Source organism: Telmatherina bonti (assembly GCF_933228915.1).
Source record: "Telmatherina bonti genome assembly, chromosome: 24".
NCBI classification, from domain to species: Eukaryota; Metazoa; Chordata; class Actinopteri; order Atheriniformes; family Telmatherinidae; genus Telmatherina; species Telmatherina bonti.
Genome location: NC_136633.1, coordinates 11,826,484 through 11,852,726, shown reverse-complemented (window position 1 = coordinate 11,852,726; position 26,243 = coordinate 11,826,484). Strand labels below are relative to the sequence as shown.

Below are 26,243 nucleotides of genomic sequence, written 5' to 3'. Positions count from 1 at the left end.
AATTCCGTTTCTCATCCTACGCCTGCACACCACTGCCCAGGACTGAGCTCCCACTCTGAGTCCAATCCACAGTGCCACAGGACCTGTCCCAAGTAAGTAGTAAAACTTTATAGTGAAAGATGTCAGACTTGGAAAGTTTTGGTCTTAACCTCATATAATTCCCGCCTACTTTCTTCTTTTATGTCCATGTTTTGTGTTCAGTCATTTTCAAGTGGCCTTGTGTGACATGAGCATGTATTGTAAAGGGAAACCAGTCGTCATTGTTCATGCTGCTGTGGTTGGTTGTTTGTAGCTCCTCTGAGATGAGAGATTTGGATGAGTCCATGCAGTCCACGCATCTTCAGCCCCCTATGCATGCCCTCAACCTTACTGAAAGACACATCCAAGCAGAAGAGACGGCTGAGTCAAAACTTGAAGATCTACAGGACCTGGACCAAAAGGATGTGGCAGCAGAAAAAACTGAAGAAAAAACAGAAAAACAAGGCAGGGAGCACTATTTTATTCCTTTTTTAACTTTAAATTGTGGGGAAAAATGTAAAATGAACTAGTTGTTCTGTAAGTTTTAATAATGAGTTGTTTCAAATGGTGAAAACAAAGTTTTTCTGTTGGGCGTCATCTTAGCTTGGCTCACTTGTTAACCTGCTTTCTGTGACTTAGCACATTTTTACTGTGCTGGTCATCACCAAGTCAGAAGTCCCTCATTCTAGATCATTTTCTTTTAGTAAAAAGCTGACTTGGGTATTGCATTAAGTGGGTGGTTCAAAATGAAACAAAGATTTCTATTGGAGCCATTGTTTTTAATATTGCCGCTAGATACTAATGTTTGACAGTAAATTCATGGTTATTTTTATTAAGCTAAACCTTTCCAGCAATAGTATTATAGAGCAGAGTATCATCAGCATAATTATAATAAGATGTTTTGTTTGTTTTTATGATTTGTCCTAGTGGGAGCTTGTAGATGGTGAACAATAGGGGGCCTAAATCAAGCCATGTGGAATTTGGCATGCCAGTTTTGCTTGAATAGATCTAAAGCTACCAATTAAAACAAAGTTGTCCCCGCAGTTCAAGTAGATTCCCAACAATACTGAATCTGACCAGTGAGTCCCACCAATTTTCCCACACAAATGTCCATTTTTGGTTTCAAAGACAATTTCATATCCATCTTAATTTAGCTGAGGAAAATTTTGGCACATCCAAGTTTTAATTTGTCTGAGGCATGCACTAAGCTCTGTATTGGAACAGAGTTTTCTGTTTAGGCAACATAGTAAAAAGCAATGATAAAAATTTTAGTTTGTTTCCACAATCAGAAGTAATGTGAGAATATAAAACAGGGACCACCAAATTCTGACCTCTGTGGGCAGCGTTTTTCAGGTTTTCAACCCTCTGAACTCAAATTAAATTGATCCATCACCCTATAAAATTCTGCGCAATGGCTCATTAATTTGAGTTAGGTGCGTTGGAGCAGGGTCACATTGAGAACCTGCAGGACACTGGCCCAAGAGCTCCAATTTTGGTGTTCCCTGATTTAGATGCTGACAATCTATAAGGTGGCCCAAAATGGAGCCTTGAGGAACTCCACATGAAACCCTTGTTCGAGTAAATCTATAGACACAAAGTCGTCTTTTGTTTCAAGTAGGATTCAAACCAGTGGACCACCGAGTGGTATGGGCTACTGTGTCAACTCAGTTGTTAACTGCAAAAACATCATTTAGTTAAAATGGGTGACAGGAAGTTTCCCTTTTCACTGTGGGAATGTTGATCATTCTGATATTATGTCCTTTTAGTGCAGTTTAGTTTTGCTTAGTTTTCAGGTTAGAATGTGTTAATGTTGTGCACTTCACATTTAAACTACATTAATAACCTCTAATTCCTTTATACATGCATTTTTATCTCTGTTCTCTCAACCAAACTCCAGTTTACTCTGATTTTATCTGAGCTTTGAACTTACCAGGTCAAAATTGACACCGATAAGATGTGCAGTTTTTTTTGGCAGCAGCTGTTTTCATCCCTGTCTGCCTTAGGCTTCTATAGACTGATGCTGTTTTCTCTGGCTCTCCTGTCAGAATCACCATAGCAACCAGACTTACCATGTTCTTGTTTCTTAATGAAATGTAGCAGCATCTCTGCTCCCGTCGGCCCTGTCTAATATCTGGATTCTCTGATCAGATATCAAACAGAAGATTCAGTGAGAAACATCATCCAAATTCCAAAAACTTCAGGATTTTCTGTGAAGTGTAAATAAAAAACAGAATTCAATGGTTTGCAAATCTCATTAAATCATATTTTATTCCCAGGAGAAAAAAACAACTTATTAGATGTTCAAACTTGAGATGTTTTACCATTTTATGGAAAACAGAAGCTCATTTTGAAGTTAATGGCAGCAACATGTCTGTAAAAAGTTGGAATAGGGTTATATTTGCCACTGTATAGCATCCCTTTCCTCAAACAACATGATGCTCCAAATGTTTTCTATTGGTGAAAGGTCTGGACAGTAGGTAGGCCAGTCAGCACTTGGACTTTGGTCTTGCTGAAATCTGCAAGGTCTTCCCAGAAAGAGACGTTGTCTGGATGGGAGCAGATGTTGCTCTAAAACCTCCATGTACTTTTCAGCATTGATGGAGCTTCACACATCACAGACACTAATGCAACCCCATACAGTCGGAGATGCAGCTTTTCAGTCGTCTAGTGAGCAGCTCATAACAAGCTCTCCTCTTCAGTCTGCAAGGCCATGCTTTCCAGACAGAAATTGACATGTTGATCTTTGGCCTGGTCCCATGTGCACAGAGATTCTTTCTGAATCCCTGAATCTGTTGGTATTGAACAGTGTAGACGATGGGATCTACAAAGTTGTCACAATTTTATATTGAGGAGCATTTTTCTGTAATTAGTCCAAGATTTTTAGACCACTTTTCCTAAGATTGTTGAACCTCGTCCAGTCTTCATATTTTCTCTCTGAAATGTATTTTTATACCCAGTCATGTTTCTGACCTGTTTCCAATTAATCTATACATGGGTTGTTGAATGCTTCTCCAGTTTTTCAGCCTTTTATTGCTCCTGTTCCAACTTTTTACAGATGTGTTGTTGCCATCAGATTCACAATTAGCTCATATTTTCCACAAAATGGTAAAATGTCTCAGTTTGAACATCTGATCAAGTTGCAGGTGCAACTGCGTTTTTAAAACTGTTGTTCCATTTCCTTTACATGTGTTATTTCATGTATTTTATTGTTGATTGCTAAAACTACAGGTCCTGGTGGATCCACACTAATCCGGCCCACATCCACTGAATCCGAAAAGCCCCCCGAGTTCAACCTCCGTCAGTGTAAAGCATCAGACACCCCCAGCTCGTCTCATGCTAGTGTTAAATCACCAACAAGAAAAAGAAAGAAACAATCCAAGTCTCCACAGAGGAGCCGAGAACGAAAGTCATCAAAGAAGAAGAAAAGATCCAAATCCCCGTACAGGAGCTACAGGAGACGATCCAGGTCGAGGAGCCCCTCGGAAAGGAAGAGATCACGGTCAAGGTGCGGCTGTATAGCTGTTTTTATCAACATTTCTTTCCTGCCATAGTGGTTTACCTAGTTACCATGTTGACTTACCAAGTTTTATGCGTGTAGGTCTACAGACCGGAGGTCACGGAGATCACGCTCTCGGTCAGCCTCGGGCAGTCGGCGTAGGGTCACATACAGCCAGAGGGACCGCTGGAAACGCGAACCGAGTCACTCCCCTGTTCTCATCCTCCGCAAAAATAGGTCTCCTTCACGCAAAAACAGGAGTCGGAGCAACAGCCCGCACCGCATCAGCGAACTGGGTCCGTTACCGTCCAGTCGCATCATCTTCAGTAAGTCTGACCTCGATGTTTCTGGTATTTTACACCTTCTTTATTTTTGCGTGTGTTCTCAGATAAGGAGCAGTTGCTGGAAATTGCCAAGGCCAATGCTGCTGCGATGTGCGTGAAAGCTGGTATGCCCATTCCTGCCAGCCTCAGGTCTACGGTGCTTCCCCTGACTCTGCCAAGCATGGCCATGAACGCCGCGATGGCCAGTATGACTGCTGGTACGATCATCTCCTCTCACCATGACACTTCTTTGCAACTGAAATATGAAATAAATAGTTTATTAAAATCCTTGAGTGTATTTCTGCTTCCCTCTCAGCCACCGTCACCGCAGCCTTGTCCAACATCGGGACCCTGTCTTCGCTGCTCCCACTGCCCTCCATTAACAACAAGCTGCCTCCTCTTGCAACTCAGACCAACGCTGCTGCTTTAGAGGAAGTGAAGAAGAAAGTAGCGAAACAGGCCAACAGCATCAGCATCAAGGAGTTCACTGATGTAAGAGGGCAGAGCTTACACACACTCCTTCAGAGAGTTCAGAGAACCGCTGAAAGACTTTCCAACAACAAAGGGAAGATAATTAACCATGATCTTACCTTTAGATGAGTGGTTGATAATAAAGGTAAAGTTACCGTATTTTCTGGACTGTAAGTCGCAGAAACAGCTAAAAAAAAAAATAAAAAAAAAAGTGGCACTTATAGTCCGAAAAATACGGTAATTTTAAAGTACTGGATTATTTTTAAAAGGTGAAAACACATGTATTAAAATAAAATTGTAAAAAAGCATTGTGGGAAAAGATTTTAAATCAGATTGAAAGTTAATTTTTTGTGCTGTGTGTGTTTTTAGAAATGCAAGATGATTGTGGACAGTGCAGGAGAGCTGCCAGTTGCAGCACCTCATGTTTCAGATGAAGAGGATGATGACAGACCCTTTGGAGGAGCGGCCATTCGAGAGCAGAAAGTCATCAGCTTCAACATCAATGTAACGTCCACACACATGTTGCTCTTTGTCTCGAGAATCCGCATGTTGTACATCTTTTATAGCTCATTAAAGTAACACACTCTGGCCTTTTATCTCTGCAGAACACCACGGTTCGTCCATCTGTGCGCAGTGATGCTGGCATTGCCAAAGAGTTTCCAGTCTCCTCAGGGTGTCAGCATCGCAAGAAGGTACGAAGAGTCGCACAAAATGGGTGAATTCTTAGCAATGCTTTCATTTCTCTGAGAATCTGTGAAGCTAAACTTAATAGAGAAAGTCAGATTCTTCGAGATTTAACTGAGGTGTCAGGGTTTGGTGGAGGTGAAGACCCAAACGAAGAGATGAGTGGACAGAGTAGGTTACAGAATTGACATTTCTTTATTTACTACAGGCAGGGAACTAAACACAGGGTCAAACATAACCTAGACAGGCGCAATGGACCAGCAAAACAGAACCGAACTGAGGGCTAGAAATACTGACAGAACGAAACAAGACACAGGTGTAAACAATGAATCTAATGAGACCACATAAACAATTAACAAGAACAAAGGCTACACAGGAAAGAGCGAAAAACTACAAAATAAAACAGGAAACCAAAGCTGAGAAAAATGCTTGAAACTTCATATCATGACATGAGGGAACTAGTTTAATGAAGAAATACAGGAAAAAATACTTTAATTTTTACATAAAAAGCTGGTTTACATTAAGATGAAGCAAGATGACATGATCGAGGTGAACTGAGGGGTCGAGTGTGGTCGAAGGACTGGTAGGACCAGGTTGGACTGGTGCTGTGCATCTTCATCACCCTTATAATTCAGTCACTATCATACAATGCTTCACATCCACAATTCTCCAAGTTTTCACTCACAGATTTCTCATCAGTAATCATAAATAATCAGATGAGTTTGATAACATAAAATATTATCAAAAGGAACAGAATTTCTAACAAACATGACTCTGGGACTCACACAGAAAAGCAGGTTAGCCATCCCACTTTGATGTACACTTAATAATTATTTCTCAGAAACTAAACAACTTTTTTGTCCGTGATTAAAATAAAATTATGTTTGTGCTATACGCAAACAAAGTGACTAAAGTTAAACTTCCCAGTTGCCATTAAGGCCGTGCCCCGTTAATCTACATGTGTTTGATGCTCAAATAGCTTCCCTCATTGAATCCATCACAAGGATTGTTGCTTTTCTTTAATTCTGGTACAGCTGTGTCTGTGGTTGTTTTTATTTTTATTATTAGTCATATATCGGCTTCCCTCCACCACGCTGCATGTACAACGTGTGTCCATCACCCACAATGCACGCAATGCTCTGTTTGAAATGTAAACCTTTATCATCCAGCAGAAGCAGGACAAGGCAAAGAACAATAGGCAACTTTGTTATTTTTTTATTTAAAAATTGATTGAGAATTGATTCAGAATTGTTCCACAACCAATTTTTTCAGCACCTTCGTGTTGGACCCCTTTTTCTTTCAGAACTTCTCTAATTCTTGGTGTCATAGATTCAACAAGGTGCTGGAAACATTCCTCAGAAATTCCTCCATAATGACATGATAGCATCATAATACTGCTGCAGATTTATCAGCAGCATATCTATAATGAAACCTTGCTTCATCGTAGATCAAAACATTCAGTTATTAAATGCATGAAACAGTAAAAAAAAATATACAAGTAAATATGTTCCAAAAACTCAGCAAATCCCTGTTTATGCAAGCTTTACATTTTGACTTTTGATTTGAATAGTTGACACTGTCAGTTTTTCCAAAAGTTTACAGACGCTGAAAAACTGTGGTTTGAACGCCTGAAGGCATTCACCCAGTGAGCATGCTGAGAGAGTGTGTGAGCAGAATTGCAAAGTCCTGAGCAGTCATGAAAAAATGTGGTTCGTTCCACAAACTTTTGTCTGACTCCTGTCAAAACAGGGCTTCCGCTCCAGTTTCTGTACGGGGTCTGTAAAAATTAGTCTGAAGCTTTTAACATCAGAAGTTACATTTGTGCATCCAAAAATAATAGTAATCCATTATTTTATCGAGCACAATGAAAGCCTGCTGACCTATCTTTGCCATTTGCCATCATCACACCTGCAAACACAATAAACTGGACAGTTTTCTCAGTTCCTGACTTGGACAGATTCTGTCAGAGTCCTCGCAGCTGGTGAGGAGAATAAGCAGACATGACTAGGAGGCAAAATGTACAGATTCAGCTCTGCAGAAGAAAAATAAATAAATAAAACAAAAAAAAGACTAAACTCGTAATTACCTGTCATGCAGTTGTAATTGTCCTGTGAGCTCTGATGAGAGACACTGTGGCTGGCATGATACTTGCACTATGGGGGCACCCATAATGAAATCTCTCAGAAAACAGGAGCAGCTGTGTAAATGGTTGCTATGGTGTTGGTGCATGGCCTAATGAGGTTGGAGGACGTGCGGCACACCTCAGTGCTGTCCAAAAGGTGTTTCCCAGTAGCACATACCTACTAAGCCCAGCCCGACACCACTCTTTCTGGTTTGTAGGCATTTCTGTTGGGGTTCTGACAGTGTGGTGTCAGGCTGAAAATGTGACGTGTACAGTTTGGAGGTCACTACTGCCCAGAATTTGGCGTTACAAGATAAGTTATGACTAAATTGACTCTCAACCCACCATTTGCTACCGTAATTTGGGTAGTTTCAGCAGTTGACAGCACAGCACAGTGTCTTTCCTCCAACATTGTGGTCCAACCAGGATCTGAAGACCTTTGAAGACGCATCTTGGCTGATGGAAAAATTGAAAGTGAGCTGGATGATGCATCTTAAAATTGAAATAGGATTATTTTTAAGGACCCATATGTGTGTTGCAAACAAATTAATGCTCAATACGTATGAGCCACCTTGCTACATTGTAATGGAAATGAGGGAGGGCCAAGCGGCAACCTCCGGCGGTTAAAAGTGAAGCCTATGCAGAAATGCATAAAACTGCAGTTCCCCCTTCATCCACTAGGGCTGGCTGCAAATCCCCATAGATTCCCATGTTAAAAAGACCAACTTCACAATAGAAATAGACATGTTTCCAGCCTGGTTCAAAAATCCATTTTAGGTTTCATAGGTCAGGTTTACCTTCATGACAACTGTGGGGGGAGTGAATTTTTTTCTAACTTGACCGTTTGAAAGTGATTTAATCTTGAAGTTCGGCATATTTAGGGGCATGTCCTTTTGATTGACAAGTACCGATCTCCCGCTTCAAGTCAGAAGAACGTAGAACAACCGCAGTTTTTAGCCGGTTAACAACATAACTTAGCTTTAGCCCACTTACCTCCGTTAGCTGGTTAGCTCCTGTCATCTCCGGGTTAGCTCGGTTAGCTCTTAGCTACAGAAAGCTCGGAGTTCGCTCAATGTCAATCATCCACCATGACGCTCACCGCCCCCCTCTCAGCTCCACCTCTTTGCCCATATTTGTATTTTCCGGGAAAGACGACACGCATTCCCCTGCCAAGATGGCGATGGTAGGAACTGCCCACCGGGCTTCAATTCAGCTCTTCAGAAACCTATGGGTGACGTCACGGAGGCTCCGGCAATCTTTTTATGAGCAATCTATGGGTAGAGCGGTGTTGGCTGAAATGGCGTAGGGCTTAGTTGGTGCTAGTGGAAAAGGGCCATATGTAACATAAGCTTAAATAGGAAAACCCCAACAAAAGATGATTCAAACAAACAAACACTTTTCAAAAACTGAATCATACTAACAGTTTTTAAACCATGAGTGACAGAAATGTGAGCTGAACATACAAATATATTGATTCTGTTATTATGAGCAGTTTTATGGCAGGTAAAAAAGACCCCAATTAGTGAAAAAATATAACCAATTAGACCTGGGGTGCAGGTTCTCTGTGCTCTGAGGCAATTTGAGACAAAAAACATAAGGCCCAATGCAACAACGGTCCCATTGGTTTACAGTAGACAAAAATGCCAACATTTTCATATGTAATTTGTACTTGCACAAAAGAAACTATGAGCATTGGAAGAAGGTTGTTTAAGAATTTGCTGGATATTTTAGGAAAAATTTAGTGTGCGATTCAATGGCAAAATCTCAAATTACATAAAACTTCCAACAGTGATCGGGTCAAAATCGTGAGTTATTTCAAAATGTCCTTTAAGATGAAGTTTCTACGTGAAAGTATGCCTGAATCACAGGGCTCCAAATCGAGGTAACGTTTTTAGTTTGATCTGGCAGAATTCCATTCCTTTAAATGGGGTAGATTTTGCTTTTGGTGATATGAAAAGCTATCAAATTTGTTTAAACACTATAACCAGCTGAGCTGCTCATGTGAATGTATTCTTTCTTGGTGCACAGTTTTTGAGAAAATGATAGACTGGCAATAATATTTTTCTTCTGTAAGTGCCACATTTGTGAAGATCCAACCAGCTGCACCCTGACACTATTCACAGTCAAGTCTCAGGGCGTAGCGGGTCCCTGCAGGACAGAAAAGCCAGTTGCTATGGAGACTCTAGGTGCACTCTGATAGTCTCATTTCAACTCTTTTCTCTGAGTCTGTGTGACTCAGATAAACTCATGGTGGGCATTGACCAGCACTGGACTCACTCGTTTCTGCTTCATAATCTCTGATGAAAACATTTTTTGTTCTTGTATTTTATTTTATTTCTTGTCCTGTTTACATCCTAAATAAGATATCCCTTTGTAATGTGGTGAAATGGCAGCAGACTCCAGGTCTTAGTGTGCTGTCAGCTGCAGCTCTCCTGCATGTCAACCTGTGTTAACCACATGTTTCAGCATCTCCGACCCAGCAGTCAGCATTTATGTGAATTTTTACATGGCATACATAGTTTTAGATTTTCTGTTTCCTCTTTTGATATGAAAGCCACGCACTCTTTAATGCACAAGACTCCTGATCCTTTTTTCATTTCGAAATAGCATTTTTTGTTACTGTAGTCGAAGGTGTAATGATTGTGGGACTTGGGTGAATTTGGGTGAAGTGTCATTTGATAAATTTTATGACTCTTTCTTTAAAATAAAAAAAAAGAAAGTATTTGTCTTAGCAGCTAATTTCTTCCTAAACACATCGTTGGACTAAAATGTGTGTTCTATTTTTTAGGCATGGGGTCTTTTTTTTTTTTTTTTTTAAATCAATAATGTATTTTTTTTATGCCAGCAGTGCTGTGTTTACCCTCAGTGTGCTACAGTCAACAGGCACTTATTTATTTATTTATTGAAATAGGGACAGTGGACATTGATGAACACTGATGTGGAAATGTGTTAGATTTTAGCCATTGCTGTCTGTTGTCTCTATGAACATTAATGTAATTTAAAACAACGATCTTAAAAGCATAACAATTTATACAATTACATAATGTAAATTTGATTCCCATGATTGTTTTTTCCTTATAATAAAACGTATCATAGCAATCAATAGGATTAGTAATAAAAATGAAAATGTAAATATTATGGTGTGTTACTTCAATATTAATCAATCAATATTTATTTATAAAGCACTTTTCATACAATAAAAAAAATATAGCCCAAAGGGCTTTACATTAAAAGCTAAATAAAGAGAAAAATAACAAAATTACCCATAAAATCCCTCTAAATCAAGCCCACATGACACCCAGATATATATACAACACAGCAAACATGTAAAATTGTGTCTCAAGAGGTGAGACATGAACCATATGAACTATATCAGAAAGCTAAAACACTGGAAAAAAATAAAAGATGTTAAGACAAAATAAGAAATTAAGAGAATAAAATCCTCCAACATTATAAAATAGAGTAAGAAACACTAAAAGAAAAAAAAAATGTTGAGATGACATTACAAATTTAATTGAATAAAAACATCATGCATAAAAGTCGTCATATTGTAATATAATAAACTAAACTTAAAATCTTCTTACTTGAAGAAGGAGATCGGTTACCTGTCAATCAAAAGTACACGCCCCTAAATATGCCAAATTTCGGGATTAAGTTACTTTTAAACGGGCGAGTCAGAAAAAAAATTCACTCCTCCCACAGTTGTCATGAAGGTGAACCTGACCTATTAAACCTAAAATAAATTTTTGAACCAGGCTGTAAACATGTTTATTTCTGCTGTGAAGTTGGTCTTTTTAACATGGGAGTCTATAGGGTTTCACTCTGTTTTGAAGCCCCTAGTGGATGAAGGGGGAACTGCAGTTTTATGCACTTCCACATAGGCTTCATTTTTAACAGCCGGAGGCGCCGTCCATCTTTCATATACGGTCTATGCTCTCAAGCTTCATGTTGTGTAAATTCCTGTACGTATTTGGAGGGTGGGAGTGCTACACCATTTAATATTTCAATATTTACGTTTGCTGCAGACGTTTACATATCTAAATTGTCAAAACTTAGTAAATTGTACTAAGACAGAAAACACAATGATAATGAGACAGACGTTTCTTATCTTTTATTGGTGCTTTTTTTTAAGTGGATCATAGAAGCTGTAATACTGTTGAACCTGTGAAAGGTCTCCTTTATGGGATTCCTCTTGCTGGTACAATGTTGGACCCGATTTTGCCTTAATTCTTTCTGTCATAGATTCAACAAGGTGTTGGAGGTGTTCCTCAGAGATTTTGTTCCATATTAAATTGAAGGATCACACAGTTGCTACAGATTTGTTGGTTCCACCACATCCAGAAGATGCTTTGGTGATTGGGAGGCCATCAGAGTACATCAGCAAGTCGCCTTGACCAGGGCTAATGCCTTTAGTTGCTACCATGTGTTTGGCTAATTAACAGGCACCATCCAGAGTAACTCTATGATGGCTTCTTTCATCTCTAATTTGAGGCTGTTTGCCTCAAATCCTCCATTTGACACGTGTTGTGCTTTTCCGATACGTTTCGGGGCCTTAGATTTCCAATCCATATACATCCAGGGCAGCCCCTACTTTCCAAATAGTAAGCAGTTCCCCTGGTCAAAGCACAAGGGATGTCTGACCTAACGTCTCATGGCGGCGGTCTTTATTTAAACTGGGAGCCGTCTCATTGGAGGGGAAGCAGAAAGTCAAGTGCAGCACATGCAACACACCCCGCAGTCAATGAAAAACTGTTAATAAACACTAAAGTGAGTTGTGCTCCCTCCTGCAGCTCAGTCATGGGTGCTATTTGAACTTTCCCTTAATATTTCAACAATGTACAGATGCAGTGTTACTGTTTTCACATTCGCCCACTGAAGCAGAGGAAAGCCTCTGTCTCCACTTTACAGTTTGTTCTTCTGCAAAGAAGTGTCATCTTGTGATGTGTGTTCTCCAGGAGGGAGATGGACTGGGTGCCTATGGAGAGTGGATCCCAGTTGACAAAACAACTGACAAAACCACAGCTGCTTCCAGAAAGGCACCGACAAACGTTCCCATAGCAACGCCTGCCTTACCATCAGCTGATACTTCTGCAGGGTTACCAGATGTTGAGCAGCCAGTCCTGGCAACAGACAACAACAGCGTTTTTCCTGATTTACCGCAGCAGGTAAGGAATGGAGCGGAAATCATGTTTTTAATTAGTGGACAAGTTCACACAAATATGATGTACCAGCCCAATCAAAACCTTAAAAGGTAACAATTAAATCTTTTGTAAAAACAGACCGGAAACCAGTAAAGTGAAGCCAAAACCAGTGTAATAATTTGGTGGTAAAAGCATGTCTAACTCCTTCAGTCACTATAAGATCAGGCATAATTGTAAAAAGCACATTTCTAGACACAAAACTAATGAAAAATTTCATTTTTGTTTATTCAAAATGTGTCCTGAAGAGAAAACAGCAATGGGCCCAAAATGGACCCTTGAGGTATCCCGCAAGAGAGGGGATCATGAAAAAACCAGGGATGAGCACATTATTATCATGAGAAAGGCTAATAATTGTTTTATTGCACATTGACAAAGTTTTTTAAGTGCTCCCTGGGTGCTAGCTTATGATAGACATCATCACATATTAGCTGATGATGAACTGATGTTTGTGGCTAATTCTGCCTCCTGCTCTGCTGAATCTCCACTCTGTCCACACGCCAAAAGAAGTGCACGCTCCCTAAAAACTACCTCCTAACGTACTGCTTTAATTTAGCAGTTTTTATGAGAAGTACAAAGCTTCAAAAATTCTCTTTACAGCAAAAAAGTCTTTGAAAAAACAGACTTTCCCTCACAAAACTAAAGTGCTGAGATTGTAATCCTGCTTTTTTTGCTTGCTTCAGCAGAAAAACTCGTCTAATGGCTGGAAAGTCACTGTCAGATAGTGTTGCCTCTGTTTTGAGAAGGAAAGCAGCTTCACACAGTTTTAAAATTCATCCTGCTATCTTTTAACAAATAAATCGTGAAATTTTCATCCTCCTTTGTCATAAATAGTTTATTTCACTTCACTTAATATTAATACTTCCTTTCAGATTTTGCAAGAAATATTTTACCTGTTGCTGTGGAAAGGGAATACCGCTGTTTGAAAGCAGTTTATATGTGGAAAGGGTTTGTAAACCTAAAATGACTGTTTTTTTTCTTCATATAGCAACACTTTTAATAAAAGAAAAGTTCACTAAAATGTAAAGACTTTATCATTTTTGTCTGGGGGCTCAAAGATAAGACATTCTGCATGAACCCTATCAGGTTACAGATTTATATGTGTTGAACTACATCTCTAAATATAATTATGTAAACACCATCAAGGTCAGTCTCACAATTTTTTGGATTAATTGTGGGAATTTTTAGTTGCTCCGTTTGGAATAATAACTATAGATTTTCTGATTGGGAATCTCACGGTTTGAGCCAGGATTCCACCTGTAACCTGGACTGGAGCTTATTCGAGACTTTCCATCTGCACTCGAGCCAGATTCCAGGTGGTGTCAGCTATTTTCTCTCAGTGTAACTCAGGCTTATATAACGTCTCCCTCCCCAGCACGTAGACATCACTCAGGCTGTCACTGAGAGAATCAAAGCTCAGAAGCGACTTGCTGAAAACCCAAATGACATCAACGCCATGTGCATGCTGACGCGGGCACAAGAGCAGGTAGGAAATATGCCACGTGTACTAAAATAAGCTCAACTTAAAAGTGTTTTTTTTAAACATCTAAACCATTTTTGTTTGATTTATTAGTGTTTTAAACACAAATCCATCTTAAATTGTTTTGTTACATTATAATTTAGGTAGATGCATGGGCCCAGTCCAGTTATGTTCCTGGTCTTTTCACTGGTTCCACTGGAGCTCAGGTCCTCAGCTCTGAGGAGCTGTCTACAAGTGGACCACAAGCGTGGCTGAAAAAGGTAAAATACCTGAACATTATGTTTGTACTGCAACACGTTAGTTACAGAACGGGCACGCCACATCATGCTTCACCAATCCTCTAAATATCCAAAGGTTCAGTGTTTATTTAAAGGTAGGAAGTGTAATGTTTTGTTGCCGAAGTTTATGGACATATTTACATATTTCCAGGAAACAATATCTCCTTTCTGTAACACATGTTGGCTATTCAAACAGCAAATGTTTTATGTTACATGTGCGTTTCATCGTTCTGGTAAAATATATAAAGGTTTAACATTTCTTTACACAAGTTAAGCCGTGTTACGTTCTGCGGCAGGCGTTTGCGGCCTTGTTTTGAATTGACCAGAAATGTTATCTCCCTTTTTGTAATTCAGCATCTTCAAGCAACAGCTGCTTCATTTATTTTTGTAAACATGGAAAAGTTTGATATTTCTTCACAAAAGCGAAATTACAGCAGACCTTTCTGTCAGTTTCTCCTCTTTACCAGAAGCATCGGCTGTGTTTCTGTAAAGCAGTGTGTTTATATAACATGCACCATTCTTATGTAGATAGGTATACACACGTTTTCATATTTCTAGAACAAACAAACAAACTTAACAATTAGAAAGATGTTTTTTTTACCAACCTGGCTAAACGTGTGAAATGTGAAGCACAGGGAGAGGCTAGTGAAGGGACCAGTTCTCAGGCTGAACCAGCAGGACTTGGTCAGCACCAGCTGAAATTCACCTGGACAGTCATTTCTTGGAGCTCTGGTGGAGGGAGAGATGATCTAGACTGTAGATTATCAGTGCAGGTCAACTTTCCGTCTGTTTCATGTTTTTTTTTTTTCACAAAATGTCAGAACTATTTAGAAAATGTTACATTTATATTAGGTTAATTTGGTTATTTGGTAATTGGTTATTTTAATTTCACTTGATGGGATAGGGTCCAGCTTCCCCGCGACCCTGAATTGGACTAAGTGGTTAGGATAATGAATGAATTTCCCTTGATCTTTTTATTTTTTTCCTGCTGAGTAACTGTGCCGATCTGCATCTTGTTAGGACCAGTTCCTCAAGGCAGCTCCAGTTTCAGGAGGCGTTGGGGAGTTTCTGATGAGGAAGATGGGCTGGAGGACAGGTGAAGGCTTAGGGAGGAACCGCGAGGGAACAGTGGAACCAATCGTCATCGACTTCAAGGTCGACAGAAAAGGTTGGAAACCAGACAAACTAAACCAGTATAATAATGTCTGTAATTGATGGATGTAATGAGGGGTAGGCAGTCTTTACTGCAAAAACTAAGCCTTAAAAAACAAGAAAAAAAATACAAAAATGAGGTAAATGTTGCTTAAAATAAGATAAATTATCTGCCAACACAACAAGAATATTTGGCTTGTCAAGATTTCCCAAAACAAGTAAAAATACTCTTAAAACAAGAGGAATTTTCTGGCATATAAACTAAGAATTATTTTAAAAAATAAGCATATGTGTACTCAATTTAAGTTTTTTAATCTTAGATTTCAGTTTTTGCAGTCTTATCTCAGGTTTAAGGACACACAGGCTGGAAAAAGCAAATGAAAGTTGTCGCATGTATTGATTATTATTAATAACCACTGACCACATTATTTTTATATTAAAACAGCTTCATGAACTTAGTAAAAAAACAGCTTTTTCTCATGCTTCAGTTTAAGATTAGGAAGTTCAGTAGGTTTTATTGGACTGTTTGGTTGTTGACGGTGAGGCGTAGCAGGGAGAGGCGGTTATGTATTCATATTTAACGCTGTGAGCAGATGGATTCCTCTGATCTGTAGGTCTGTGTGACGGCAGAACTTCGCACACACGCCTTGTTAAAAGTGATTTGTTCCAACTCAAGTCGATCGTTGTCACAGAGAAGCACAGGGCAATAAATCACACTATACATCCACATGTTCCAATGCCACCAGATGGCTGTTGTCGCTATTTTCATTCATCCAGCGTCTGAACCTGATTTTTGACCGCATGTGCATCCGTGGAAGTAAGGAATAAGCAGCTAGTTAGCAGAGATGTTAACTTAGTGACTGTGTTTCTATGTTTAGGGAGTATTCACACCCTTTTGTAAGATACTGATAACATATCAAGCAACTTTTTGTGGCCTGTCTTCCCAGCTCTGGCAGATTTTCTCTGAAAAAAAAAACGTACAGGCAGTTTAAGAAAGAAAAAAACAATTTTCTAATGCACTGGGAAACAAATGGAATAGATGAATTATGTCGTTTCTTTATGTATTGATGAAACTTTTGGTACCTAATGATATGTATATGTATAGAAAGGTGTCGATTTTTCGATAATTTTTCGATTTTTGTAGATTAAAATCAAACAAAAAAAAATGTACAAAACTTTTGTTTTGCTTGTCATTTTTCTTGATTTCAGTTAAAACAACACATTAGCTAAATCATCATTCTTCTGCTATAATGCCCAAGAACACAAGTAAAAAGATCAATAAAAAGCAATCAAAATGACCAAAAATTTATAATGGATTATTTTTATATATTTGAAAAAAAAATTAAATTTTTTAACAAAAAAAATCGATTTTAAAACTGTAAAGCAAAAAACGCGGATATTCGATTTTTCGATTGAATTTTCCCACCTCTAGTTAGAACAGAAATACAGGTGAGGCCACCATAGAAACCGCAGTCAGACCCCTGTGGGACCCTCGTCTGCAGCCCAAATATAATTCTCATGAGCCCCATGTGAACATGCTAGCTGGGAATGCAGTTAATAGTGATTTAATATTACAACTGTCACTCAGCAGTAAATAAAATCTAAGTCAGACTTAAAAAACTAAACAAAAAACACCTTTTTAATGTGTCTTTTGGTTTTTGTAAGATTCTTTATATAAGATTTTAACAAATTGGGTTCAGGCAGCTAAATTATTTTTGGTGCAAGTAATATTTCTTTGCAATGTTTACCAGTACAGCTTTACTTAAAAATGTATTTGAAGCCTTTTCCTACACTACAGATCACCAACTCTGGACTTTTTGGGTTACCATCCTGCAGGTTTTAGATGTTTCTCTGCTGCAACACACCTGATTTAAATGAAATGGTTCCCCGATAGCTTGTTGTCAAGTTCCACACAAGCAAAGCGGTCAGAAGTTAGTAATCCTTTCCTTAAGATGAGACAACTCTGAGTTCTTTAATGAGGCCCCTAGCAGCATCCTTCAGTAAGATTTTTTGTACACAAGTGTGAGAACTATTATATCACGATGGAGTCGGTTTCTGACGCAAACACAACGTTAAAAAACAAATTTTGCAACCTAAGTTCAGTCTCCTGTACATATACACTCAGTTAAATTCACATGCATGTAGGAGTAGCACAAAAAGTTCTATATTTCTGCATCTTCCACTATCTTTTTGTGACAGTGGTAAAGCATAAGAGCATCTTAGAACAGCCCAGTTCGCTGTAAAACAGCTTTTTCCCATAATTTTTCTGTTTCCTTCGTCACATCCCGAACCAGAAATCATAACCTGGAATTAAACATCACTCTCACAGCTGTGTAAATCATTTATATGTGTTCACAATACGCTGCAGCTCAATTCTGACCTGGGAATAATGTGAACAGGGCGAAGCTGCAAACATTGATTCATTGTAATCCCTTTAAATCTCCCCCGCTGGAGGGAAATGTTGAACACCTAATAATGAGAATATTGGCAGTCATGGTGATTGCAATGTTATTCCTTATGATGATTTTCTGTTTCAGGTCTGGTTGCCGAAGGAGAAAAACCACAGAAACAAACAGGAGGACTGGTTGTAACCAAGGACTTAATGGGTAAATAATTTCATTTGCTTTCTTCTCTTTTACCACCAGCTTTCATCTTCCTGACAGCCTGAGTATTAAAAACTGTCAAGCTAGGGAGAGTTTATACATCCTAAATGGTACTTTTTAACTCCACCAATTCACTCCACCGTATTTAATCAATACTACTTTTATTCAGTCTCAATGTAATACTTTCAGTACGGTCGTCATGTCAGACTTTAGATTTGATATTGTGAGGAATATTAATGTTTCTGTCTGGGTGATCATGAGGAACAGAATCAGTGAGACGACCGAGAGATTTTATCCGCTACAGAGGAGGCTGAGTTACCATGGCGATCAGCAGGTTCAAAGAGCCATGTGTGGTGACCAATCTCACTTGCATTCCCTTGTCCTTGTGGTGATAAATCACACTGAAAGGTTGAATTATGTAATATATTCTAGTTAAATAGTCAACGAAGCTCATGTTAATGAGCAGAAAACTCCCATATATGGAGGTAATTGTTGGCCAACCATAAACTACAAATCCGACTGAAACTAAAACATCATTTAACACATAAAATTAGCTTTCATGTTCTTAAAACTCATGTGAAACAAAGAAAGAGTGTTTGTCATTTTGCATGGTTTACGTTGTCATGGTTGTGTAATAATACATCCACTAGAGGGCGATGGAGTTCCAAAGTTAGTTTCAGCAGCAATGCATTATAGCGAACATGGAGACGGTGCAGGCGATCACAGTCATCTATTCTTATAGAGAAACATAAAAGAGGCAGTGCAGTAAACTGCAACTGTCTGTGGAGCCTTTAAATGCATCACAGCTTTTTCTTCTTCTTTTACTTTTGCTAATTGTACAAATACTAGACAGCTCTACAATGTCCTCACATTGGCCCCTTGTCCTTCATTGAGGGACACAGCTGCAAACTCTGAAAAAAATACACACAAAATGAACACAGGAAAGACAGAAGGCTCTGTTTGCAGGCATCTGCATATATACGTTTAATGTAGCGCATAAATGAGCCCTAAAAGCCTGAATACAAACAACTGGATTTGTTTTTTCTTTTGTTGGATGTCTTTTTTTTCTCTCATCCAGGTCATGGTTATCGTACCTATCTGAGCTTTGCTTTGCTGAAGTTTCATTGTAAGTGAAGCTGAAATCTCCTACCAACTAGTTAGATTACGAAACCCTTTCAGATCAGACACGAGATGCCTTCAAGAACCAAGAAATAGATGTCAGGTTGGCTTTATTCAAGATCTTACGTCTGTCATCTAAAAAGTTTCACTCTTCAGTGTCAGGTTTTAGCTTGCAAGTGTCCATTGCAGAAAGCAGAGAATAAACAGCATAAAGTTCGTAAGGAAGTTTGCCTGACGCCTTTTTTGGACGGATTGCTGTCTATTTAGGATAATAGTAGCTTCAACACTGAGGTTTAGTAGAAATCAGATCTGCTTTTAGACTCACACCATCATCTTTTCACCATGGGGCTGAGAATGATAGAAGCCTTTTTTTTTAGCGTTATACAGTACTTGTACACTGGAATTGGTAAAGCAGCTCCCGGCAATGCACTTGAAATGAACAACAAGACAAACAGAAAAGATAAGAACAGGCACTGTAATATAGTACATTTCAGTCCCAACAAACCCTCAGACAGAGGCTGCTGCACCCAAAAGGTAAAACAGACAAACACAGACTGTCTTACCACTGGCTTAATACCGAAGACACCAAACCATCACTTTAAAAACATGAGAAAACCAGATCTACAGGTCAACATTCAGCGAACACAGATTATTGGAGACAGATGAGAAGGAAATCTTCCATTTTAAACTGGAAAAACCTCAAGTATCACCTTTCCAGTGCCGACAATTCACCCTGAGCTCTCCTTCGGGAGGCTATACAATTCACACATTGGACATTGTGAGGACAACAGTTCTGGTCAGGCAGGTAAACAACTCAAATTTGATTTAAACAACCCTCATGGTGAGTCAGTGACACCATGTACCCTTAAAAACCCGAAACATGTCAGTGTTCCTTTCACACTTATCACCAGAAACTCCCCACAGGCAGGTGAGAAATGACTCTAAGAAGCAAGAAAAATAAGTCCAGGTGTCTTTATTTGAGCTCTTCAGGCTACCATGATGCATTTGGTGCAGACTGAAAATAACATTTAATGTCCGCTTCCACGACTCTATGGCTCTGTGAGTTATAGTTTCAGGAGCTGCACCAGCAGGTACCATAAAAGCATCCACTAGGTGGCAGCACATGCAAAGCTCACACTATAACCCTGCGTACAACTTCAAAGAACAAATTTTTAATAAAAAGTAGGGAAGCACATCTAGCTATGGACGAAGATTCAATCTTTTAACCTGCAAACATCCTTATGGGTCACTTTCTGTATGTAAACAGTAAATATTCCACTCCTGTAGAAAACCTTTTAACCTTTCCTGCATTCCTTGTGGCGCTTTTACCGTCACTAACTTTTTCACACAACACACTCACACAGCAGCTCTTGTTTAATTCATGCTGTTCTTTTTTCTAAGTCCATCCCAGGCGGTGTGTGCTTTAACAAGCACACCTCGACACAACGTGGAGGTGTGAAGGATCAGTCTGCTGACCTTCCAATCAGTGCTTGACAGATCGACCACCTGAGCTGCTAAACCAAAAAACCTGATCAAACATTCAGAACGAACCCAACTACTTCTGTCTTTTGTCATCATATCAGTAATGATTTGGTGTCAGAGGAAGCTTTGCGAGCCTTCAGTGTGCTTCAGATGATGCTGTCTCATACAATTGGCCTGCATTTCGCCTCATTTTCAGTATTAATGAACTGTTAATTAACTGTTAATACATTTTGGTGACTATATTATTCTTGTTTCATTTTGTTCTCAGGGTCTGGCAGGTTTTTGTCTCTTTTTTTAAATGCACTTTGTCTCATTGTAACTGTATTTCATTAGTTTCTGCTTTATTATGTTATTCATATAGTCTTATAAAATACTTGAAAATATCTTCATTTAATGTTTATTTATTTAACTTGTTAAAGCAGTCCTGTTTGGACCCTTTTTTTTTTTTAAACTTGTGACCGTTTCTGTGTTTCCAGGGAAACACCCGGTTTCTGCTCTCATTGAATTATGTAACAAGAAGCGAATAGTGCAGCCGGAGTTTGTCATGGTTCATCACAGTGGTCCAGACCATCGCAAGAATTTCCTCTTTAAGGTCGGTCACTTCAAAACATCCACAGATACTTTTAATATGCTTTTACTTTTGCCTTGTGTGGTGAAGCAATTTGAGTTGCAGTCGTTGCAGTTGAAAAGTGCTAAAAAAAAGTTAAAAATATACGAATAAATTTTATATATATTTAAAAAAAAAATAAATATATATATATATATATATATATATATATATATATATATATATATATACACACACACACATACATATGTATATGTATGTGTGTATATATATATATATATATATATATATATATATATATATGAATATTCTTTTTTTTTTTTTTAAAGAAAAAGTTGTTTAAAGTGATTTTAAATAACTTATTTTAAAAAGTTATTTAAATTGAATTAATATTAATTTATTAAAATGTTAATGTAAAATAAAGGTCAATCCCATGAATACTTTTTTATTGTAATATTTGAATCCTATAATATACAATTATTTATAATGAGTGATCATGTTTTGCTATACTTTGTAAATAATTTATTATCTAGGTCCGCTAGGTTTGAAAATCTTTAGATATAGTGTCTAAATTATATTTATATATAAAACTTATATTTAAAAATGATAAAGCCTCGACTGATATATTATCAAAAGGGAGAAAAATCAAATCAGATTATTTGATAATTATTTATATTTTATAATAAAAAACAGTATGTATTTTTTATTGCAACATAACAATATGGTAATAATTAATTCTTATTTGTAACATGGAAGCTTCACTTTTAATAGAGAAAATATAATTTGATGACATTGAATGAAAAGATTCCAAATGCTTGATGGGTATCTTATCAATTGTTAATAATTTAATTGAAAAAAATAGATAGACTTTCTTTGTTCAGACTTTGTCCATTAAAAAAAAAGAAGAAAAATAATATATTATTAATAACTGCAATATAATTAAAAATAGATATAAATCTCTAGCAGTATACGACAACATGTGTGTCGTACCATTATGACACCCCTCTTTGATTGCTTGCTTATGTTCTCCACTCTCAGATCAACGTAGCTTTGGAGAAAAGCATCTGCAAAATGACTGTAAAATAAAATCGGAAATGGAAAAATTCTAAAAAAACAGAAATTGCAAACCATATATGGGTATAGTATCTATCATAGGTTGTGTGGCCAGAGTGGCTAAGAGACGTCAGTAGACGTCAGAGCTCCTCCAACAGGATGATCATTTATTGAACAACAATGCATATTCCAACAAAAACCTCTAGAAAATCACAAAGGAAGAATAATATGACTCAAAAATTATCTTTTACCAACTAAACATAACTGAAACTAAATATACCTAAGTAATCTAACATGCAACCACCCTCAAATACCCCTACACTCTAATCCCAAAATAGTCACCCCAAGCATCTACCATTTTCCAGGTAAGCACATTAAATAGTCATAAAATCATCATTCTTACCCAGTAACCTTACATAACCCTCTAAACATGTTCCCCCATCCACTGACAGATACAATATATATCCTAAAAAGAAAGTTAAACAATTCCTGTATTCAACTCTTCCCCCTCCTCATACTTAGTTCAATCCAGCGACATCAACAATTAAACCTGATAAATACAGGAAATGCTGCTCATTTCCTCTCTTTGGTGCTGGAACACAAGATAAGTGTGGTGAGTCACTCAATAAAGCTAAGTATTTATAAACAAAACAGGATATTAAACAGAATTGAATTGTTACCATGAGTTGAAGTCTTTATTTTACCAGGTGATTATGTATTTTAACTTTACTCAAACAACAGACAAACATGGAGGGAACTGATGTCGCAGCTGCCAGCTCAACTCTGCACGACATCATGGCGAACAGAGTCGCTGCCGGCTGTAGCATCTACTGAGTTAATAAGTGATATTTACACACTGATTGTTTCCCTTGTGTTTTTCAGTTTGTCTCCCAGGACAAAACACTCATTTAAACATTAAAAAAAAAAAAAACACGTTATCACTGCCTAAAAGGAAATAATAAACCACCATTTCACTTTGTACTCATAAATCCGTCGATTAAAAGGTTAAAACTGTTGTAATCTTTTCAGTGAGTTCAGCTTGTCATTACCGTTAAATCAGATGTTTTTTGTTCATTTGTTCTTTTCAAAATGTCTGCAGGAACTACATTTCACTGCTTGTTAAATATTTTTCCTCAGGTCACAGTGAACGGTGTGGACTACCAGCCCCAGACAGCCAGTCCCAATAAGAAGCATGCCAAGGCCATGGCTGCCACAGTGGCCCTGCAGGCTCTGGGAGAGGTAACACCACGGTTTCTAATCTTTACTGATGACCATGTTTACAAATAATAATGAAATCAGAGCTGAAAGCAGATAAACTATCAAGTTACAGGAACTAGTTGAAGCTGGATTTGCTATCAGCATCTTCTTCACCACATGTTTTAGAGATGGATAGCAGCTGTGTTTAGCCTCCTCTCCTCTGGGAAGGGGTTGGCATGGAGAAGGTCAAGCAGCTGATCAGAGATGGAGGAATGTGGGTGGATTGTTTTTATGGATTTTTATAGATTTAGGCTTTGGGATCTGAGCAGGAAGCGAACTTTCTGCATATACTGGAAAAAAAAAACATCAAGAAGAGTTTCCTGTTTTAAAAACAGAAAACAATGATTTGCAAATTTCACCAACTCACGTTTTATTCCCAGTGGAAAATAAGCAACACATCAGATGTTGAAGCTGAGACATTTGATCATTTCATGGAAAATATGAGCTAATTGTGAAACTGATGGCAGCAACACATCTGTAAAAAGTAGTTCCTGTTAGCACGCCACTTCTTTCAACAACTGTCTGGAAATATCTGGACGTGAGGAGCTGCTGGAGTTTAAGGAGAGGAATGTTGTCCTGTTCTGGTCTGATGCAGGATTCTTGGATCTTAGTAGCTGGATTTCTGCTCTCATGAAGCTCCAGATGTTTTGTACTGGTGAAAGGTCTGGACTGCAGGCAGACCAGTTCTCCTGTGATGGATGCAGGATGTGGTTCAGCATTGTCTTGCTGAAATCTGCAAAGTCTTCCCTGAAAGAGGCGTTGTCTGGATGGGAGCAGATGTTGCTTTTCAGCGTTGATGGAGCTTCACAGATGTGGAAGCTGCCCACGTAGATACGAATGCAACCCCATCCCATCAGAGATGCAGCTTTTCTACTGTCCACTGATAACCAGCTGGATGCTGCCTCTCTTTAGTCTGCAGGACACACCGTCCATGCTGTCTAGAAAGAAACTGACATGTGGATCCATCTAACTACAGAGCAGTTTTCCTCTTTGCCTCTGACCATTTTAAATGAGCTCTGGTTCAGAGAAGACATTTGTGTTCATAGATCTTGTTCACATGTAACTTCTTCTTTGCATGATGAGCTTTAAGTGCATTTATAGATTTCAGGTTGAACTGTAGGGGTGGGAAAATCAAATAAAAAAATCAGAAATCTGGATTTTTTTTGCTTCACATTTTTTTCTTTTCTTTTCAAATAAATATGAATAATCCATTATAAAATTTTGTCATTTTTATTGTTTTTATTGATCTCTTTACTTTTCTTCTTGGGCATTATAGCAGCAGAATGATGGTCTGGCTACTGGGTTGTTTTTTCCTCATTGAAATCAAGAAAAATGATGAGGAAAAGTTTTATACATTTACTCTGTATTTAATCTACAAAAATCAGCATTATTAAAGAATTGTGAGAATTGTAATTTAAATGGAATCGGCACCCAAAAAATCGGAATCGAATCGAGACAAAACTGTGATCTATGGTAGAGAATAATGTCTGTTTTAATGTAAGGTTGCCTGAAAACCCAAAAACCACCAACATCCAGTCTGATCTTCAGCTAAGTCCCATGCGCACAGAGATTCCTTCTGATTCTCTGAGTCCTTATATAATATTATACACTATGTATGGTGGGATCATCAGTCTGCAGACATTCAGGAACATTTTTTTTAAATTGTTCCACAACTTTTAGACCTAGATTGCCTCAGATCCGTAAACCTCTGTCTATCTTTACACATTTATTTATATACCCAGTAATGTTCCTGACACGTTGCCAGTTAACCTGTTTATTCCTCAAAAACTCCTCCTTTCTGTTTTTTTACATTTTACACATCATCCTGAGTGTAATCTTTGTCTTTAAAGCAGGGCAGTTTTCTAACTGTGTTTCAACCATGCTCTGTTTTATTCCCAGGTTCCCGTTGACGGACCAGGACTGTACACCGGGCCGGTCTTCACTGCTGCTTCTACGGGTCCACTTTTCTCCACATAGAACAGTATCCAAACGTTTCAGCAGACATTTCTATTTTTTCACCGCAGAAAGAAGTCCCTAAAGCACATGACGTTTTCCACTTGATGAAAGCCGCTGCGAAGTGATCCGAACTGAGCCACAGTCAGCCGCCCGGCTCTTTCTCTCTGTCAAAATGGTGATTAAACAACTTATTAACATTATTATTTAATAAGCTCTCCATCATTTCCATTCTGGTAGCTGCTTTTTCAAGAACAAAGTCCGATCTCGCAGTAAGAACCACGAATCCTCCGGTACCGAAGTGTTGCAGCGTGCATGTACTGTATGTATGTAAGTTATGTATATATGTATGATGTATGAATTATGTGTATAGTAGCAATTTTTCCTTTTAACTATAATTGACCAATATGTCAGCCCAACGTAGACACCAGTTTGTCTCGAAGCCGTTTGTTGGCGTCGACCCGGGAGCGTGATGCTGGTCTGGAGGTTTAGTTAAACATGCGAACGACTGTTTGGTTAAATTCTCTGTTCGTCTTGTTGTTCCAGCTTCAACTTGCCTTCTTGAGAAATTATTCTTCTGATACAAGGCTGTTGAATTTCAAGCATAGCCTTCTTAAATATGCAAATGGAAATAAAGATTATATTTATGTAAAGCTGTCGATGAAGACGCTATGAGTGTTGGTTTTTGTATTTTCAGCCTCAGCTAGATGGTAAAACACTGCAAAAAGTCAGCCTTAAAAAACAAGAAGAAATATACAAAAATGAGGTAAATGTTGCTTAAAATAAAATAAATTATCTGCCAACAGAAGAAGAAAATTTGGCATGTCATGACTTCCCAAAACAAGTAAAAAATACTCTTAAAACAAGAGGAATTCTCTGGCCTCTCTTACCCTGAATTCTCTTACCTTTAAAAAAAATAAGCATATGTGTACTCAGTTTAAGATTTTTAATCTTACTTAGATTTCAGTTTTTACAGTGAACATGAT

The 26,243-nt window shown here is 38.2% G+C and overlaps 1 protein-coding gene across 1 annotated transcript in view; it reads left to right on the top strand.

Moving 5' to 3' along the window:
• Positions 1-25,908, top strand: part of sonb (SON DNA and RNA binding protein b) — a gene marked incomplete at its 5' end in the record, with an annotated part of 34,337 nt that extends 8,429 nt beyond the window's left edge. The window contains 16 exons of the mRNA XM_079264075.1: positions 1-92; positions 293-483; positions 3,247-3,523; positions 3,617-3,810; positions 3,903-4,055; positions 4,154-4,329; positions 4,678-4,812; positions 4,914-5,000; positions 12,070-12,279; positions 13,688-13,798; positions 13,936-14,052; positions 15,091-15,238; positions 17,760-17,828; positions 20,903-21,018; positions 23,185-23,286; positions 25,204-25,908. The exon at positions 1-92 is cut by the window's left edge and continues 81 nt beyond it. Of these exons, the coding sequence (XP_079120201.1) occupies positions 1-92; positions 293-483; positions 3,247-3,523; positions 3,617-3,810; positions 3,903-4,055; positions 4,154-4,329; positions 4,678-4,812; positions 4,914-5,000; positions 12,070-12,279; positions 13,688-13,798; positions 13,936-14,052; positions 15,091-15,238; positions 17,760-17,828; positions 20,903-21,018; positions 23,185-23,286; positions 25,204-25,281 (2,256 nt within the window). The 3' untranslated portion in view covers positions 25,282-25,908. The remainder of the gene's footprint in view (positions 93-292; positions 484-3,246; positions 3,524-3,616; positions 3,811-3,902; positions 4,056-4,153; positions 4,330-4,677; positions 4,813-4,913; positions 5,001-12,069; positions 12,280-13,687; positions 13,799-13,935; positions 14,053-15,090; positions 15,239-17,759; positions 17,829-20,902; positions 21,019-23,184; positions 23,287-25,203) is intronic.
• Between the last annotated feature and the right edge of the window lie 335 nt (positions 25,909-26,243).